The sequence below is a fragment of the Panicum virgatum genome, chromosome 4N (genome assembly GCF_016808335.1).
Source record: "Panicum virgatum strain AP13 chromosome 4N, P.virgatum_v5, whole genome shotgun sequence".
Lineage (NCBI taxonomy): Eukaryota > Viridiplantae > Streptophyta > Magnoliopsida > Poales > Poaceae > Panicum > Panicum virgatum.
Window position 1 is genome coordinate 39,106,364 of NC_053148.1, and position 18,096 is coordinate 39,124,459.

Here is an 18,096-nt window from a genome sequence, read left to right on the forward strand (position 1 = left end):
ACCAAAACTGATGTGGGATGGTCGGTTAAGAGACACCTTAAGGATTGGAATATCTCTAAAGAGATAGCTTTGGATATGAGCGCTTGGAGACTAGCTATCAATGTGCCTGAACCTTGAACTTATTTCTTTCGGGTTTCATCTCTAGCCTACCCCAACTTGCTTGGGAAAAAAAACTATGTTGTTGTTGTTGTTGTTTGGTTTATTCTACCTCGTGTCTGGATCTTAGTCCATCCCGTATACGCGTCGGACCAGCCCCTTGTCTATGACCCTATAAATTAATACATAGGCATCTATACATATCCGATACTTATACTAACTTTGTCCGTAGCAATACACATAATTGTGCGAAAAGGGTGCCTAGCCAGATTGGTTACGTGGCCTCAGTAGCACTCCTCGGGTCCTAGGTTCGACTCCCGGTGGGAGCGAATTTCAGGCTGAGGTTAAAAAAATCCTCTCGCCTACCTATACGCCAAAGCATATGGAAATAGGTCCTGGCTCCCCCCCCCCCCCCGTCCGCTCTCACACGGGTTGCGGTATGGGTTACGGCGCCCCTGTGTAAGGGTGGGGCAGGGGTTCAGAGATTTTCTCGGCCTACGTGAAAGATATTCTTCTTACATTAATGCTCGGGAGCGGTTTGCCCTTGGCAGGTAAGGATGGCAACGAGTCGGGTTTGGATCGGGTGGAGTGTCTGGGCACCCAAAACTAAGGATGGATTCGGATGTCTATTTGAATGTCAGAATTTTGGTCATTTTTCTTCGATTATGAACAAATAAGATGTAGAATTTACTAGGTAAATTCATAGCCTTGTACTTAACATTGATCTTGTAAAGATTCAAAAAAACTAAACCTCAAATTTATCATATATATTCTCAAATAATAGATATAAAAATTCGAATACGGATCGGATACGGATACGAATCTTTTTTCACCTTTTTAATTGTAGGGAGCAAATAATACATAAAAAAATTTATACAAAATTTTATTCTTATGTATAATAATATGTTTGATATTATAAAAAAAGATTAGCATAAAATTTTAAGCATATCTATTTTAAAATATCAAATTTGTTCTAAGAATTCGGATGTTTAGATCCATCCCTACCCAAAACCAAAACCCGAACTTGAACCCGAACCTGACCCGAAGACCGAGTCGGGTCAAAATCCATCCCCCGAACCGAAACCCGCGGATACCCGAAACCCATTTTGCATGGCAACATAGTAAGAGAAATAAGTACTTCTTATAAACAGATACAGGATATATATAATATTTACATGTATAAACAAGAGTCAATAAATAGTAAATAATTTTCTAAGTCAATTTAGAATAAATTGTGTAGTCTAAGTACATAACTTATTACTAAGTATACTATAAAATATGAGTTTTTACTCCAAACGATTATTAATTGGGTATCCACGGGTGAAAAACCAAACCCGAAACCGAACCTGATAAGTTTCAGGGCCCCGAACCCGAAAACCATGGGTCAAAAATTATCCCCAAATCCAAACCCGCTAGACTCGAAATCCGCGGATATCCGATTCGAAACCGAACTATTGACATGCCGACTCGCAGGTCGAGTTTTTTTAATACACATAATTGCTAGGAAAATGAAAAAAGCCCTGTTAGAAATCTGATATCCAGCCCAGCCCAGCCCAGCCCAACGCAGCACAAGGCCCGACGGGGCACGCACGCTCGGCCTGTTAGAAATCTGATTTCCAGCCCAGCCCATACTCCCGCTTCTTCGTTCTTCCACGCCATCCAGCCAATCGGGCGTCCGTCCTGGCACGCTCCCCCCAATCACTCCGCGCCACGTCACCCCTCTGACGCGCGCCTCCCTCCTTCCCCACGGTCCCACTCCTATAACTGACACCGGCTCCCCGCTTCTCCCCGGCGACCACCGCGCATACAACCCCACCGCACACGCCGCGACTCTACTGATCCCTCGACGTCGCCGGCCGGCGAACCGGCACCATGGCATCCGCGCGCCGGGGCCGCGGCGGCGGCGGCGGCGTCAACGGCGTCGTACGCCCCCGACCCCGCGACGGCGGCGGCGGGAGCATGGCGGGGCGCGTGGCCGTCCTCGCCTTCTGCGTCGCCGGGATCTGGTCCGCCTACATCTACCAGGGCGTCCTCCAGGAGACTCTGTAAGCATCCCCTCCCGAATGCTGTCTGAACCTCGACACGGAGAGAAAGCTGGGATCAATTTTCGGTTGGTTTTGTTCTTCAGGTCGACGAAGCGGTTCGGGCCGGAGGCGCGGCGGTTCGAGCACCTCGCGTTCCTCAACTTCGCGCAGAACGTCGTCTGCTTCGTCTGGTCCTTCATAAGTGAGCGCCCTCTCCCTCCCTCCCTCCCTTCCGCGCGGCGTGGTTGTGTAGTTACATTTCGCGCCACGTCGCGGTGATCGATTCAGCTGAATTGGGTGTCGATCGCGCGCGGAATATTAGTGAATTTGTTGTTCGAACGAACGCAGTGATCAAGCTGTGGTCGGGTGGGAGTAGCTCTGCCGGCCGTGCGCCGCTGTGGAAATACTGGGGCGTCAGCGTCACAAACACCATTGGGCCGACCATGGGGATCGAGGCGCTCAAGTACATCAGCTACCCCGCTCAGGTGTGGCTTTGGCTGCCTTTTCCGTCTCAGCTTCCTTCGTTGCTTTGTGAACTGTCACGGCTACCTTGTTCATAGTTAGGTGCTTTGTTGCGTTAATCAGTAATGCTGTTCATGACGTTAATGGATTGAAATGCTGCGATGGTGGAATTAATTAACAGCCCTGATGAAAGGGGAATGGAGTAGAATACCGCAGGCAGCTGTGTGGTAGTGTTGCCTTAGCAGATTTTGTAGGGAGTATTTATGCCATTCCAATGCTGGCATGTCTGATTGTGAATTTGTGGATTCAGATTCTATAATTTTGGTATTATAGTGCAGGCTGGGAATTTATGCTTAATTCAGGCATATTTTATCACTGTTCAATAGGGAGACCTGCTCACATTTTAATTAGAACTGGCCACAGATCAGGTTACATGACTCTTTAAGAATTCTTGTCATATTAACATTGAAGAACATGTGTTGTGAAATTCTAATTTCATGATAAAATTGGATAGTGGCACTAATGTGTATGATGCGCTGGTAGGGTGGTACTGACTACTAAACACTCTTACTTGTATATGGTAGGATTGGTGGGATTTCATGTATTCCCAGTATTTTTGTGACTATATCTTTTCAACTTTGCTCCCAATATGGTAGGGCACTAGATCGCATAAAGTTCATTTCATTGTTAGATTTTTTTCCTCAGATGTATTGTAACAACTGGTACAAGCTTATCTCACCTTTCTGATTCAATATGCTTTCATGTCGCCCCTCTTTGTGAAATTAAATCTTCTATTGAATCAAACACCAGGAGCAATACTTAACAAGAGTCATCAAATAGTCTCTTTTCATGTGATTATATGTCAACAAATTCTGGAAGACCAAGATGAATCCTTACTAATTTACTCTTGGTGTTAACAGGTGTTGGCCAAATCCTCTAAGATGATTCCAGGTAACTTTGCATTTACTTGTGCAGACAGCTCAGTGTCTCTCTACATAAAATTGTTTGTGGTGCAAATTGCATATCAGGGTTCCTTATTCTTTCCGATGGACAGTCTGATTTAAGTTATCTCTATAAGCGAAAAAAATACAAAAGAGTGGAATAAAATTGCAAGCAAAGATAATAACCTATTGTTTAAGCTATGCCCTGCTCAACAATTTGACCATGAAATAGATGAGAATAACTTATGCATGAGCAAGAAGAATAGGGGTGAGGTTGTGATATCCATGTTGATTCAGTGTGTTTAAAATGGATTGGAGAGACTAGTACTGAACCAGTTTGTATGTGTTGCTATCTGTTTATTAGTAGGTTGTGTAAGTGATTTGTCTTACAAACGTTATTATTCATTAACCTTGCATGCTATGCTTTGTAGCTTCGATGTATTTGATGACTTTATGTTTCTGAGTGGTGATTCAATTTTTGCAGTAATGCTGATGGGGACTCTACTCTATGGTGTGAAGTACACATTTCCGGAATATCTTTGCACCTTTCTTGTAGCTGGTGGTGTATCATCCTTCGCATTGTTGAAGGTAAGGTTATGTTCAATATATTTGTTCATCAACAACCATATCAAATTAACTGATTTCCTCATGTATTTCATCATGCCTGCACCTTTTTAATCTTGATGAACTGCAATGGGTTCAATGTTTGTCTTCCCCATATACAACATCTAAAAGGCTGAAATTAGCCTGTTCCTTCGATTTTAAAGCTGATATCTTTGGATATTTGCCATTCTGTAGAACTAATCCCAGAAAAATTAACTTGATATTCTGATATTTCTGTGTCATTTATTCTGATATTATATGACCTTCTCATCAATATGTAGCTTTTCATGTGACCGTACGTATATGAAAGAATTATCTCTGCAAAAAAGGAATGGTTTATCAAAAATGTGTCACACCAATGCTTCATATGGATCATCACTGGTTTTATTTGATCTGTATTTGACTTAACACAACTGCTCAGTGCAAGCACTGGACTGCTAAAATCTGTTTTCTGCTACTGTGTCAGACAAGCTCCAAGACAATTAAGAAGCTTGCCAACCCTAATGCACCCCTTGGCTATGCATTGTGCTTCCTCAACTTAGCTTTTGACGGGTACACTAACTCGACCCAGGACTTAATAAAATCAAGGTAATTATATCCTCATAAATCTTAACATAATATTGAACCATTTTGATTTTTTTATTCTTATTCTAAATGAAAGGTTTTCTTTTAACTGCAGATACCCAAAAACTAACCCATGGGATATAATGCTCGGCATGAACCTCTGGGGGACCATATACAATGCTGTAATTATGTTTGTTGCGCCATTGCTGTTCAGTAATTGGCCATATGCCAACGGTTTTGAGGCAGTGAGATTTTGCCAGGAGAACCCAGAGGTGGCCTGGGACATTTTCTTGTTCTGCCTATGTGGTGCTGTGGGGCAGAATTTCATCTTCCTAACCATCAGCCGATTCGGCTCTCTTACTAACACAACAATCACTACCACCCGCAAATTCATGAGCATCGTGGTTTCATCTGTCATCAGTGGCAACCCATTATCTCCGAAGCAATGGGGTAGTGTTGTGATGGTCTTCTCTGGCCTCTCTATCCAAATATATCTCAAATGGAAGAAAAAGAAGGGCAGAGAGCACAAGGAGTAAGCTCAATTCTTGAACCCGTTCCAATTTGTAACTTTGATTGGACAAATCTGTTGTGAGGTTGACCGGGACATTGTCAATGTAGCCCATTGGAATTAGGAAAGTTTTAGATGGATTATTATGATAATACTTATGGCAAATTGCTTAGCGCGAGCTATTTGTAACGGCTGGTAGTTTCTGTTCTACAGGGAGGAGATGCAACAAATTGTGTTGCATTGAGAGCAAAGTTGTATGATGACCAGTGTATTTTTGTTCTACTCTCGGAAAAGAAATCAGTAGAACTAAATGACAACATCTAGATTTATAATTTTGCAGTTCATTTACCTCATATGGGGGTGTTTGGAAGAGCAGTAATGTCTAGGATTTTCTGAGAATTAACTCAAATTTGAACTAAATCACATAAGTAATGTTGATGAGGAGAATTGGTCCAGGAATGTTTATAACAAGCATTTGGGTCAGAATCTTCCAATCCTAGCAAATATTTGTTGCCAGAGATGTCATAAGAACAATACTCTTGTTTACTCTTTTATTACAATCCACTGATGTTGGTCGATTCCTTCGAAGTCGATTTTTGTGGCACTTGGATTTGCGTAAAGATTGCTGTGTTGTTTTGGATGTTCTAAGTGTAGGACTGCAGCCCACAATGGTCTGCTATGGGTTGGCTTGATCCATGAAGAACCAAACCAATAAATTCTAGAGGAGAATCAAATAAATGAAATATTACATCTATTCATAAATACTCCCTCCGCTTTTATTTACATGTTGTATTAGCTTTGTCCTAGGTCAAATTTTATAGGAAAATAATGTCAGATTTGTTTCATTGAATCCATCATGATATATATTTTGATAATGCATATATTTGATAGTATAGATGTTATATTTTTCTATAAACCCTAAACACATTGATTCAATGAAACAAATCTAATGCGACATATAAAAAAAATAGAGAGAGAGTATATATGACAGCTCGTTGGTTTCCTTGGTGGGCCAGAAATTCCGCCTCGATGACAGCTGGTTGGCTTCCTCATGTCCAGTCTTCACCATCGCCGGCCATAAGTGTGACAAGGATGCAACCTACTCCCTCTGACGGCCATAAGTGTGACAAGGATGCAAACTACTCGCTCTGTTTAAATTGCAAGTCATTCCAATTTTTTTAAGAGTCAAACTATTTTATGTTTGACCAAAATTATAGAAAGGATTACAAAGATTATAGCACTAAATAGATATACTATGTAAATATATTTAATGAAGAATTTAATAATACTTATTTAGTATAAAAAATGTTAGTACTTCATTCTATAAAATTGGTCAAACTTGAAATGTTTTGAATGACTTATAATTTCGAATGGTGGGCGGGAGTACTCTCCAAGAGCTGACGTGGCACGGAAGATTGGAATCATGAAACGCGGCATCTCTCTCACATGTCCAATTACCTATCACTTTTTAATCAACCATGGGTTGAGCTATCACCATTCGCCTCCATCAGTCCATTACTGTCCAACTAACAAAAAAGATGAAGCAGAAACAAGCGGTTGTCGTAGCCGCCAAGCTGAGACCATGGCTCCGTAGTCTTTTATAGACTGTTCGATCGCTGCAGCTAAGATCAGCAAAAATCACTAGACCAGTTCCTCTGTTCCTGCACGAGCTCAATCAAGCTCGAGGCCAATGGAGACCCCAGCTCGTCCTCCTCCGCAGCAGATGCACTTCCTGTTCGTGACCAGCCCGCTGCAGGGCCACATCAACCCGGTGCGCCGCCTGGCCGCCCGAGTGATGGCGGCCAATCCGGACGCGCTCGTCACCTTCTCCACCGCCGTCTCCGGGCACTGCCGCATGTTCCCCTCCCTGGCGCGCCCCGACGACGAGGCCGTGGACGCCGCGGGCGTGCTGCACGTCCCCTTCTCCGACGGGTTCGACGACGGGTTCAGCTCCGCGGCGCACGGCGCGGGCACCTACAGGGCCCGCGCCAGCTCGGCCGGGCGCGCGACGCTGTCCGCCGCCGTGTCGCGCCTCGCCGCGCGGGGGCGCCCCGTGACGCGCGTGGTGTACACGTTCCTCGTGCCGTGGGTGCCCGACGTCGCGCGCGCGCACGGCGTCCCCGCGGCGCTCTTCTGGATCCAGCCGGCCGCCGTGCTCGCCGTGTACTACCATTACTTCCACGGCCACGCCGCGGCCCTCGCCGCGTGCGCGAACGGCGCGGCGGACCCCGGCGCCGCGGCCGCGTGCCTGCCGGGCCTGCCGCCGCTCGAGGCCGGCGCGCTCCCGTCGGCCGTGTCCATCACCTCGCCGGAGCACAGGCACTACCTGCTGCTCGACCTGCTGCGCGATCTCTTCCTGTCCCTCGACGAGCACAAGCCCAGGGTGCTCGTCAACACGTTCGACGCCCTGGAGCCCGACGCTCTCCGGGCGGTGCCGCAGCTCGAGGTCGCCGCCGTCGGGCCCGTGGTGCCGGACGACGCGTCCTCCCCGTCAAGCGCGGACCTGGTGCATCCCCAGGACGCGAAGGTCCCGTACACGGAGTGGCTGGACACGAAGCCAGCGCGGTCTGTGGTGTACGTGTCGTTCGGGAGCGTCCTCTCGATAAGCAGGCGGCAGGAGGAGGAGATGCGGCGGGGCCTGGAGGCCACCAGCCGGCCGTACCTGTGGGTGGCGCGCACGGCCGCCGACGGCGGCGCGAGCCCGGACCCGGACAGCAGCAGCGCGCAGGGGCTGGTGGTGGCGTGGTGCGACCAGGTGCGCGTGCTGTCGCACCCGGCGGTGGGCTGCTTCGTGACGCACTGCGGCTGGAACTCGGCGCTGGAGAGCGTGACCCGCGGCGTGCCGATGGTGGCGGCACCGCAGTGGACGGACCAGCCCACCGTGGCGTGGCTGGTGGAGGCGCGCGCGGGCGCCGGCGTGCGCGCCAGCGTGGACGGCGAGGGCGTGGTCGAGCACGGCGAGCTGCGGCGGTGCGTGGAGGCGGTCATGGGCGGCGGCGGCGGCGAGGCCGTCCGGGCGCGGTGCGATCGGTGGAGGGAGCTGGCGCGCGAGGCCGTGGCCCCCGGCGGGACGTCGGAGAGGAATCTGCGAGCGTTCGCGTCGGCTGGGGCTGTGGACGGCGCCTGATCGACGAGGTGAGCCCGCCGGCGACGTCGCGCCTCGAGATGGTGTGACAATTGCGCATCTGACGTGCGATGACACTTGCACTGTTGGTAAAGAAGGGATTAACACTTGAATTTAAATGTATGTGTGTGTGGTTTATCAATCTGTGCTTCCTGAAATTCAGAAAAGCATTTGCCCTCCTGCAATGCGTTGCAGACAACAGCCGACCGAGATCAGGCTTTCGAGTTCGCGAGCTGCGAGCGAGTTCAGTGGAAAATCCAGGCCAGATGCATGTCAGAGATTCTTCAACTCCGGAACGTTCATGTGGGCATGTGCGGATTGCCTTGCTCCATCGGCGCCGATTAACTAGGCACATGGCACACAGTTCGTGATCGAGCATGTGAAACATGATTCCATCGGGCGCCGGTGACCGACCCCCACGCGATTGCTAGAAAAGCTGATGAATCACCTGCTGCACTTGGGTGGGCTGCGTAGCGTAGATTTTCCGAGGCGGACCAAGGCCGGATATGCTAGCAATGACGCCATGAGGCCATGTTCTGCCATTATTTCCTTATTTCTTTTTTTTACTTTGTATACTCAGTTTGTCTCGCTCTCAATCCAAGGCCCCGTTTGGTTGCACGGTGTAAAAATTTTGAAAAGGCATCTTTCTACATTTGAAGTACTAAACATAGACTAATCACAAAAATAATTACAGAAATCGTCTGTGAATCACGAGACGAATCTAACGAGCATAATTAATCCGTCATTAGAGGTTGTTTACTGTAGCATCACTGTAGCAATTTAGCGTCTGATTACAGCCTAGTTAGGTTCATTAGATTCGTCTCGCCATTTACAGACAGCAGTCGCAATGCGTTTTTTTTTTCGTCTAGATTTAAGTCTCCATGCGGGTGCCGGAAAAAAAAATTGGAATTTTAGTTTTTGGAACTGAACACGGGCCAAATCAGCCGATTTTCCGTGTGCTGAAACTTTGATGTGTACAGCTGAGGACATTATTAGTTGATTCAGCTAAGTTAACCCTACAATATTGTCCTTTCAGCGGCAATGTTTTAAATAGCGGGCTATAGCCCCGCTATAGCCTTTTTAGAGGATCCCCGCTACGTTATTTGTATTTGTATCGCTATGGCAGTTATGGACGCTAAATTGGGCTATAGCTGCGCTAAATTTCATAGTTTTAGCGCCGCTATAGCCTTATTCTTAGCTCAGTGCTATTGTTTTGGTTTTTTGGATAAATAAATATTTAATTGTATGATTTTTATTGTATTGTCAACTTAATTAATATTTCCATAGTCATAGAAACATATTTATGTTTATGAAATTCGCTAATTACTATGTTTCTGTGTATCTATTACTTGTATTTTGTATGGTTTAGTAGTAAATCGCTATTTGGCATAGCCTGCTATAGTTTCCGCTATAGCCTCTTAGCCTCGGGAAAAAAATATGTCGCTATTTACTATAGCCGGCTATTTAAAATCATAGATATAACTAATAGAGGTTGTTTTTCCAAAACACAATGCAAACGCAACTAGCAACAAGGACATACTGACATACACTCGTCTTTCGAATGTATATGAACGTTGATGGGACATTGGGCCGGTAGATCTTGAGATTGATAAAATTACTAGAAGATCCGGTTAGGCCTGCCAAGTTCCCACGCTTCACCATGACCCCGAGGAGTCGAGGACAAAGCAGCAGCTCAAGAAGTTCTTCAAGAACCACGCGTCCGACATGGCCGATCTCGGATCTCCTCCCAGTCAGGGGCAGGGGGGCGGCAGCTCCGATGATCAGAGCAAGCCAGGCGTCGGCAGCTCACCCAATAGCCCGGGTCAGGGACTACTAGCAGCCAGGGTTTAAAATTTCGGCGGCATACCGCCGAAATTTCGGTGTATTTTTCGTTTTCGGTCTTCACCGGTTTTTGGTTTTTCGGTGTTTTTCGGAATTTTTCGTTCCGAATTTAAAAAATTTTAAAAAATTTATAAATAACCATTAAAAAAATCAGCAAAAATTATGATAAAAAACTAGAGGTTTTTATTAGCTAATAGCATTTGAAATCATTTAAATCTAAATTGATTTGGTAGGTTAAATTGATGATTTGGGTTCATATCCGTTACAGACCCGTTAACCCATTAAGAAAATATCCACTCTCCTTTCACTCCCTGTGACCAACGGCCTCACCCACTCCTTCCTCCCTCTCCCGCGCGCTCACCCACGCTCTCCCTCTGCTCGCGCATGTAACAGTCTACGTTTTAGCGTTATAAACCTAAGTCAGGAAAATCGCATAACTTGCAAACCACAAAATGAACGAAGGTGAAACTTCATGGGCATGTCACACAAATCATAACAAACCAAAATCCCAACAAAGTCAGAGAGAGAAAATAAAATTTTACACATGAAATGACGAGTTGTTCCAACTCCGATTTTCAAATTCAATTAACTGAAAACCGGTTTAAATGGGCTAAAAACCAAATTGCAATGTGTTGTATTAATTGGACTATGAACTTAATTGTAATAATTTTAATAGACTTTGTACTTTGGACTAAGTACGTGTGCACTTTGGACATGAATTATGTGTTTCGTTTTCGTATTTCTCATTGTGTGCTGGAGTTTCTTATATATTGTGCATTATAATCTATCAATATAGACAAACTCCCCAAAATTTTCAATTTCTTTTCATAAATACATAATTTCCCCATTATTTTCCAACTGTTTCCATCATTTTTCGGTGGAAAGCACCGAAAAAACCGGTGAGATGCACCGAAAAACCGGCCGGTATACCGAAATTTCGAAATTTTGAATTTGAGATCACTTCCCATCATTTTCCGACGGTTTCCATCATTTTTCGGTGAAAAGCAACGGAATACCGGTAAAATGCAACGAAATTCCGGCCGGAAAACCGAAATTTCGGAATTTTGAATTTGAGAGCTCTTTCCGGTCGAAATTACCGGAAAACCGCGAAATTTCGGCCGGTATACCGTTTTCGGTGGCCACCGAAATTTTTTTCAAAAACGAAAACGTAAACCCTGCTAGCAGCGACCAGAACCAGGGCCCCGGCCACTAACGCGCGGCATACACCTGTACAACTACAGCGTCGGCAGGCCACCGCAGAGCGTGTCGGGCGCGCTGGACAACTCCGGCGAGCTCGTGTGGACGCAGTGCTCCTGCGCCACCTGCGACGACGACGTGACGACGCCCTTCAACCCAGCCCTGTCCACCACCGTGTGTTTGGTTGGAGGTGTGGAGCGAATCCGGTTAGAGCCGACCCACTTTTGGTCTGTTTGGATGAGGGCGGAGGGAGCCAAGCAGCTCCAGAAAAAAATATTAGCCTAAGATGCGGGTTCGCTCCGCCCGTCAAATTTCGACAGACGGAGTGAACCCGTCCGGGTTCCGTCTTGTTCGTGTCTCGTCCATCTTCGTCGTCCTCGTCCTCGTCTCAACCTCGTCCCGACCCGCGCCGCCCGTCCCGACCTGCGCCACCCGTCCTTGTCCCGACCCGCGGCGGCGGAGCTCGCTCGCGGCAGCTCGTGCCCGGCCAAGGAGGGGAGGGAGAGGGGGGGAGGGGGGATGACGGCCGACGGCCATGATGGGCGGGAGGAGCAGGGGCCACCGGATCTGGCCGCTCTGCCGCGTCGAGAAGGCCGCCCCGCCGGCCGGACCTGCTGCCGCCGTGCGGACCGCCCCGCCCCCGCCAAGCCGACCACCGCACAGGTCGCACGCCGCGCTCGCCGGACCTCCTCCATGACGCGGAGCAGTGCCTCCCGCTCGGCGGCGAAGGGTGGTAGGGCAGGTCCCGCAGGGGCGGTGGCGTGGGGACTGGGTGGAGCTCGGACCTGGGTTGGGCGGAGCTCGGACCGGCAGGGTAGAGACCGGGAGGAAGAGACGAACCGAGGAAGAAGAAGGGTCCAGAGAATGATCGGTGGGAGCCACCAAGCAGTTGCTCACGGTTGCTCACGGTGTTAATTGAACCCTCCATCCCCTCTTTTTCATCCCTCCAACCAAACAAAAAATGGCATCAACCTAACCCTGACCCCAAACACAAACCAAACATGATAGAGATTAGAGCCAACCCCAAACGAGGGTTGGAGCCAACCCATCCCACCTAGTCCCACAACCAAACACACGGCACGATGCCCGAGCTACCGTGCACGTGCACCACATGCCAGGGTTTGCCTTTCGTCACGCAAACGTGCAACGCGCGCGGGCACCCCCGCCGGCGCCGGGTGCGGCTTCACCTACGTGTACAGAGGCGGCGAGGCGAACACCACCGGGTATCTCGCCACCGAGGCGTTCACGTTCGGCGCGAGCCGCGTCGACGGCGTCGTCTTCGGGTGCGGCATCGACAGCGCGGGCAATTTCGGCGGCGGGCTGGGCGTGATCGGCCTCGGCAGGGGCCCCCTCTCCCTCGTCTCCCTCCCAGCTCCAGGCCGGGCGCTTCTCCTACTACTTCGCCCCGACGGCTCCGTCGGCGCCGACAGCTTCATCCGCTTCGGCAACGAGCCGACGACGCCGAGCTGCAGACCAGCTGCGCCGTCTCCACCCCGCTGCTCGCCAGCAGCGACTACCCCAACACCTACCTCGTCGGGCTCACCGGTGTACGGGTCGAAAGCGATCGGGTGCTCAAGCCTAAGAGGGGGAGGGGTGAATTAGGCACAATTAAAAACTTAACCTATGGCTCCAACTAGTTTGCACAAAACTTAAATTAAAACAAACTATCTAGATGTGCAACTACGGTTCACCTTAGTGTGAAACCCTCATCCCAAAAAAGTTTTGCAACCTATAATCAATCCTAACAAGATACTACACTAAGAACGTAAAAGCACACAAATTGCAATATGAAATACGGAAGCTTAAAAGGAGGGATGAGAGGACCTTGTATGTACCAATTGACAATTATACCAATTGAATGAGTTTAGAACCTTACATACCTCCGGGGGATACTTTGTTTATCTTGTATGTACCAATTGAAAGTGACTTGCAATTAATTGAAAGTCTTTAAACAAAGAGCATTTGGTACACCAAAGTTAAGTAAATATATGTGCACATAGTCTTTGAACTTAGATATGAGCATTTAAGTTCAATAGAGCATGGCTCAATATGCATGAAGTACAATCTATCTAATCACTCTTATAGAGTTGTTTGTTCACATTGATCGTGAGAAACATTCTCTTAGAGTATTAACTCCACGTGAGACTACAAAAGATAGACTTGCAAATATGTTAGTCTCAAAATCACAACCTATAGGATGAACTCCCCCTAAATATGTGTATTTAGTGTTTAAATCACCAAGCAAATGTATGCACATTGATTTTGACACAATTGGGAAGTTTACCCTATAGCTTGTGTTCATGGTACACATATGAAACACATACCTCATGAAGTCCATGTACCATGAAGGGTAATCTTGTGTAGCTTTCTACATACTTATCAAACCATGTAGATTGCTCATGAGTTAGAATCATGACACAAGCAACCTACCGTATATAACACTAGGAGATGCAAAACATGCAAACATCGTAGCAAGAAGAATGGAGCTACACGATGCTTGAATTTAAATCTATCTACCATTACCTAATGAGGGACTTGGGCAATGAATGTCCAAGTTATGAGCTTAGCTTGTTTTGGATTGAACCTTCACTTCAACTTATAAGCTAAGCCTCCAAATCTCCCGAAGTCGTTCTTGGCTTTAAGTCTCATTTGGAACCCACACCGTTTGAGGCCCCTTCATATTAGTGATGATGTCCTTGGGCACCCAAATAGAGTGGTTCCAACTCCTTTCTTTCTTCCCAATCTTATGAGCAACCACATTGCCATTTGTCTTCTTTTTTATTACATAGGAGGTGTTATTGCTTTTGTTCCTCCGGTTGGGCTTGGTGTAGATGAGAGAACTCTTGATTGTGAACTTCTTTTTGTTCTTCTCATCTGGAAGTTTCTTCCTTGGTTGAGGACACTTGTTGGACTTGTGGCGTTCTTTGTGGCACTTTGAGCAAGTCACGGTGGACCTCTTCTCAAGCTTCTTCACCATGTCTTCACGGTTATCTTGAGAAGGTTGGACCTTGCTCTCTATGCCTTTGCCCTTCAATCTATACAAGTCCTTCATGAGTCTTTCCACTTCTTGCTTGGGCTCATCATTTTCCTTGGCAATGAGATCATCACATGATTCTACAACAACATTCTCATAGCATTTCTCATTGCAAGGGTTAGAGTAAGAATCATCAATTAAATCAATGCAAGAAGTTGAAGCATCTACCCTAGAGATAGAAATTGCACAAGAATTAGTTTGCTTTATTTCCAAAGAGTCATTAGTATCATTAATGCTCTCAAATTTTAATTTGAGCTCTTCATGCTCCTTGCTAAGCAATTTGAATTTGCACATCAAATCTTCAAAATTTGTAGCAACAGAAGCATTTAGATCTTTGAGAGTATTAAGGTTTTTAATTTCTTTTGATTGCTTCTTAATGACTTTTTGGTGCTCATGAACAAGGTCAAGAAGTTCATTAATTGAAGGAGAGTCGGAGTCATCATCACTTGCATCGCTATCCATACCTTTGGCCATAAAGCAAGTGTTGGATGATGATCCCATGCGAGTGGCGAATTTCTTGTTTGATTCATCACTTGAACTTGATTCTTCACCACCGCTAACTCATTCACCAAATATGGCAAATGATTCATGCTTGGGCTTCTTCTCCTTCTTTTGCTTGTTCTTCTTGAACTTCTTCTCAACCTTCATAAGTTGATGGTGAGGCCCATCTTTGAGGAAGACCATATACCCCATTGAGTTGATTTCCTTCAAGCATTTGTTCATCTTCTTTACTTGCTTGTAAAAGTTGGGGTGCATTGGCTCTTTATCATTACTTGAGGAGTTTCTTGCATCGTCTTCTTCCTCATCACTTGAGCTACCTTTGATGGCCATCTTCTTCAACTTCTTGAGTTGTTTGCATGCAAGAGCGCTATGCGTTGGTGAAGAAGAAGTCACTTTTACCTTGATGTCATTGCGTAGCTCATGGGCGATCACATTGTTGAGGACTTGATTTGGTGTCATTGTGGTGAGATCTTTTTCATATAGAATTGTTGTCACCAAATCGTAGTCCGGCCTTCGGAGTGAGTGAAGGATCTTGCGAATGAGTTCCAAATCTTCAATTTGCTTCACACCTAAGGAATTAATCTCATTCACAAGAGTATTCAATCATGAGTACATAGATTTGGCATTCTCATCATCAAGTTGCTTAAAACTATTAAGATTATCAATGAGAACATGATATCTTTCGTTGGCAACATCCTCCGTGCCCTCATGGTTCTCAATGATAGTTTGCCATAGCTTTTTAGTATTTTCACAAGAATAAACTTGATTGAACATATTATCACAAAGAGAAGACAAAATTATGCATTTTGCGGTGACATCATATTGGTTCTCTTGTTGACCATTATTTTTTATGCCCTCACTCACAACTCTCCAAACGTTTAGTCCCGTCGCTTGGAGGTGGGCTTGCATTAGCACCTTCCAACGTTGGAAACCCGTGCCGTCGAACCGTGGAGTGGGTCTAAAAGGATCCATCCTTTCCCCCTAAGAGCTAACTCACTAGGCGGGGAAGCCTACCGATCTAATGAGCCGGTAAACACAAATTTGCCAATGGAATTGGCTTTCTTTGTGAGAGAAGTGGGTCCCGACTCTGATACCAATTGAAAGCGATCGGGTGCTCAAGCCTAAGAGGGGGAGGGGGTGAATTAGGCACAATTAAAAACTTAACCTATGGCTCCAACTAGTTTGCACAACACTTAAACTAAAACAAGCTATCTAGATGTGCAACTACGGTCCACCTTAGTGTGAAACCCTCATCCCAAAAGAGTTTTGCAACCTATAACCAATCCTAGCAAGATACTACACTAAGAACGTAAAAGCACACAAGTTACAATATGAAATGCGGAAGCTTAAAGGGAGGGATGAGAGGAAGCGAACTCTCGACACGAGGATTTTTCCCGTGGTTCGGATTGCCACAAAGGCGCCCATACATCCATGTTGTTGAAGCACTCACTAAGAGTATCGCTTCCCGGCAATCAAGTCTCTTCCGTGAACATAATCACGGTCACCTTGATCCCGATCTTCACTAAGGGAGATTGCCCACGAAGGAGGGATCTCCGTCCCCCGCACAATATTGTCGACGCCGCTCCACACCAAGCCGGAGGGTCGTTGACGTGCCGGCGAGCCACCAAAGCTCCAAGGGGCCGGTGCACCAAAATACAAGGATGGTTCACTCTAGAACCACAACACAAAGATCTAAACCTTGCTTGATCACTCACTCAAGAGCTAACCTAGCACTAACACTCACAAAGCTTGTGCTAAGGACTAAGGATATGACCAATGAGCTCTTGTATGTCTTGGAGGTATTCTTGGGTGTGTGTATGACTTCTAGCAACTTCAGCAAACTTCTAATGGTCGGGGTGAGGCGTATATATAGGCCACCAAGTCTTGTAACCGTTGCTCCAACGGTCAGCAGAAAACAGCATACCATCGGATGAACCGATGCCTCTGTATGGGGCGGCGTCGGTTCATCCGGTCACTCTCTGACTTGAAGTAGCCGTTGAGCTTCTGACGCACTATCTGCGACACCACCGGTTTAACCGATGACTGTGTGTCAGTTAAACCGGTCACTCACAGCACTCAACTAGCCGTTGGCCTCTTTCTCTCCTATTGATGTCATTACACCGGTGCTATGCTCCGATGGACCATCGGTTCAACCGGTGCTGAAGACTTGGCTCCTGCGTGCTTGACATCGTCTCTAGAACATAGTACATCCAATGCACCGATGCCTAGCTTGACGCCGTCGGTTCAACCGGTGACTTGGCTATCTTGACTTGGTCTTCGCTTGATCTCCATTTTGTGCTCAGATTTGCACCGATGCCAGGGCGTCGGAACTTCCGACAACCATCGGATGCACCGATGCTATATGCATCGATTCTTCCGGTGCTCCTGTTTTCTGCAGAACTCATCCAATTCAGCGTTTATTTGAGTTCTTTCTTCATGTATTGTTTTGTATGACCTTTTTACTTAATCCCTGGAATCTAGAAATGTTCACTTAACAAAACCATTAGTCCCATTGATTATGTTGTCATACGATCAACAAAATCACTCGAAATGGCATAAATAATACCATGTTCGTTACAGGGGACGTTCGACCTCCGAAAGAATGGGTCGGGCGGCGTGGCCTTCAGGAGAGCGCGTACAAGCTTCTCAGGCTGCTGGTGAGCACTGAGCAGAATACGGTTGCCCACGGTCACCGGCTCGGCGGTCGGCCTCGACCTCTGCTCCACGAGCCAGTAAATGGCCACGGCGAAGATCCCGGCCGCGGGCCGTCGCGCTCGTCTTCGGCGGCAGCGCCGTCATGGAGCTGGAAGTGGGGAACTACTTCTACATGGGTGCCGGCAGCGGGCTGGAGCGCCTGACGATCATGCCGTCGTCGGCCAGCGGCGTGTCGCTCCTCGGCAGCCTGATCCAGGCCGGCACGCACATGATCAACGACAATCCATGGCTCAACACTGGCGTTTGAATCGTTCGAGCAGGCGTCGCCACCATCGAATTCGTCTCAAGTAACGTCGCCGCCGCGGCGGTCATCAGCTCCATCGCCAACCTCGCCGGTGGTTGTTGTGCATTCCTTCTGGTTCTGGGTCATCATGTACATGGTTTCGTGAACCGTCGGTTGCCGCCATCTAAAACAGAGGTGACATGCTAAGGGGATGGCCTTCCTCTCACTCTAAAGGAATTAGATTCAATCATTATGACACATT

At 47.2% G+C, this 18,096-nt stretch overlaps 2 protein-coding genes and 1 pseudogene across 3 annotated transcripts; all 3 read left to right on the forward strand.

Moving 5' to 3' along the window:
- Positions 1-1,879: 1,879 nt before the first annotated feature.
- Positions 1,880-5,542, forward strand: LOC120671020 (UDP-galactose/UDP-glucose transporter 3-like). Its single transcript, XM_039951239.1, has 7 exons — positions 1,880-2,141; positions 2,225-2,322; positions 2,469-2,605; positions 3,503-3,533; positions 4,008-4,111; positions 4,593-4,714; positions 4,806-5,542. The coding sequence occupies exons 1-7, from the start codon at positions 1,969-1,971 to the stop codon at positions 5,224-5,226; spliced, it is 1,086 nt and encodes a 361-aa protein (XP_039807173.1). The 5' UTR covers positions 1,880-1,968; the 3' UTR covers positions 5,227-5,542.
- Positions 5,543-6,564: 1,022 nt separating this feature from the next.
- Positions 6,565-8,658, forward strand: LOC120671019 (UDP-glycosyltransferase 75C1-like). 2 transcript variants are annotated; one of them, XM_039951238.1, is made up of 2 exons: positions 6,565-8,333; positions 8,518-8,653. In XM_039951238.1, exon 1 carries the CDS (start codon positions 6,889-6,891, stop codon positions 8,323-8,325), a length of 1,437 nt encoding a protein of 478 aa, XP_039807172.1. In that variant the 5' UTR covers positions 6,565-6,888; the 3' UTR covers positions 8,326-8,333; positions 8,518-8,653. The 2 variants fall into 2 exon arrangements, 1 of the variants encoding a protein (XP_039807172.1); XR_005673471.1 differs by having other exon boundaries at positions 6,568-8,411; positions 8,518-8,658.
- Positions 8,659-11,896: 3,238 nt separating this feature from the next.
- LOC120669383 lies at positions 11,897-18,000 on the forward strand (annotated as a pseudogene).
- The last annotated feature ends 96 nt before the right edge of the window (positions 18,001-18,096 follow it).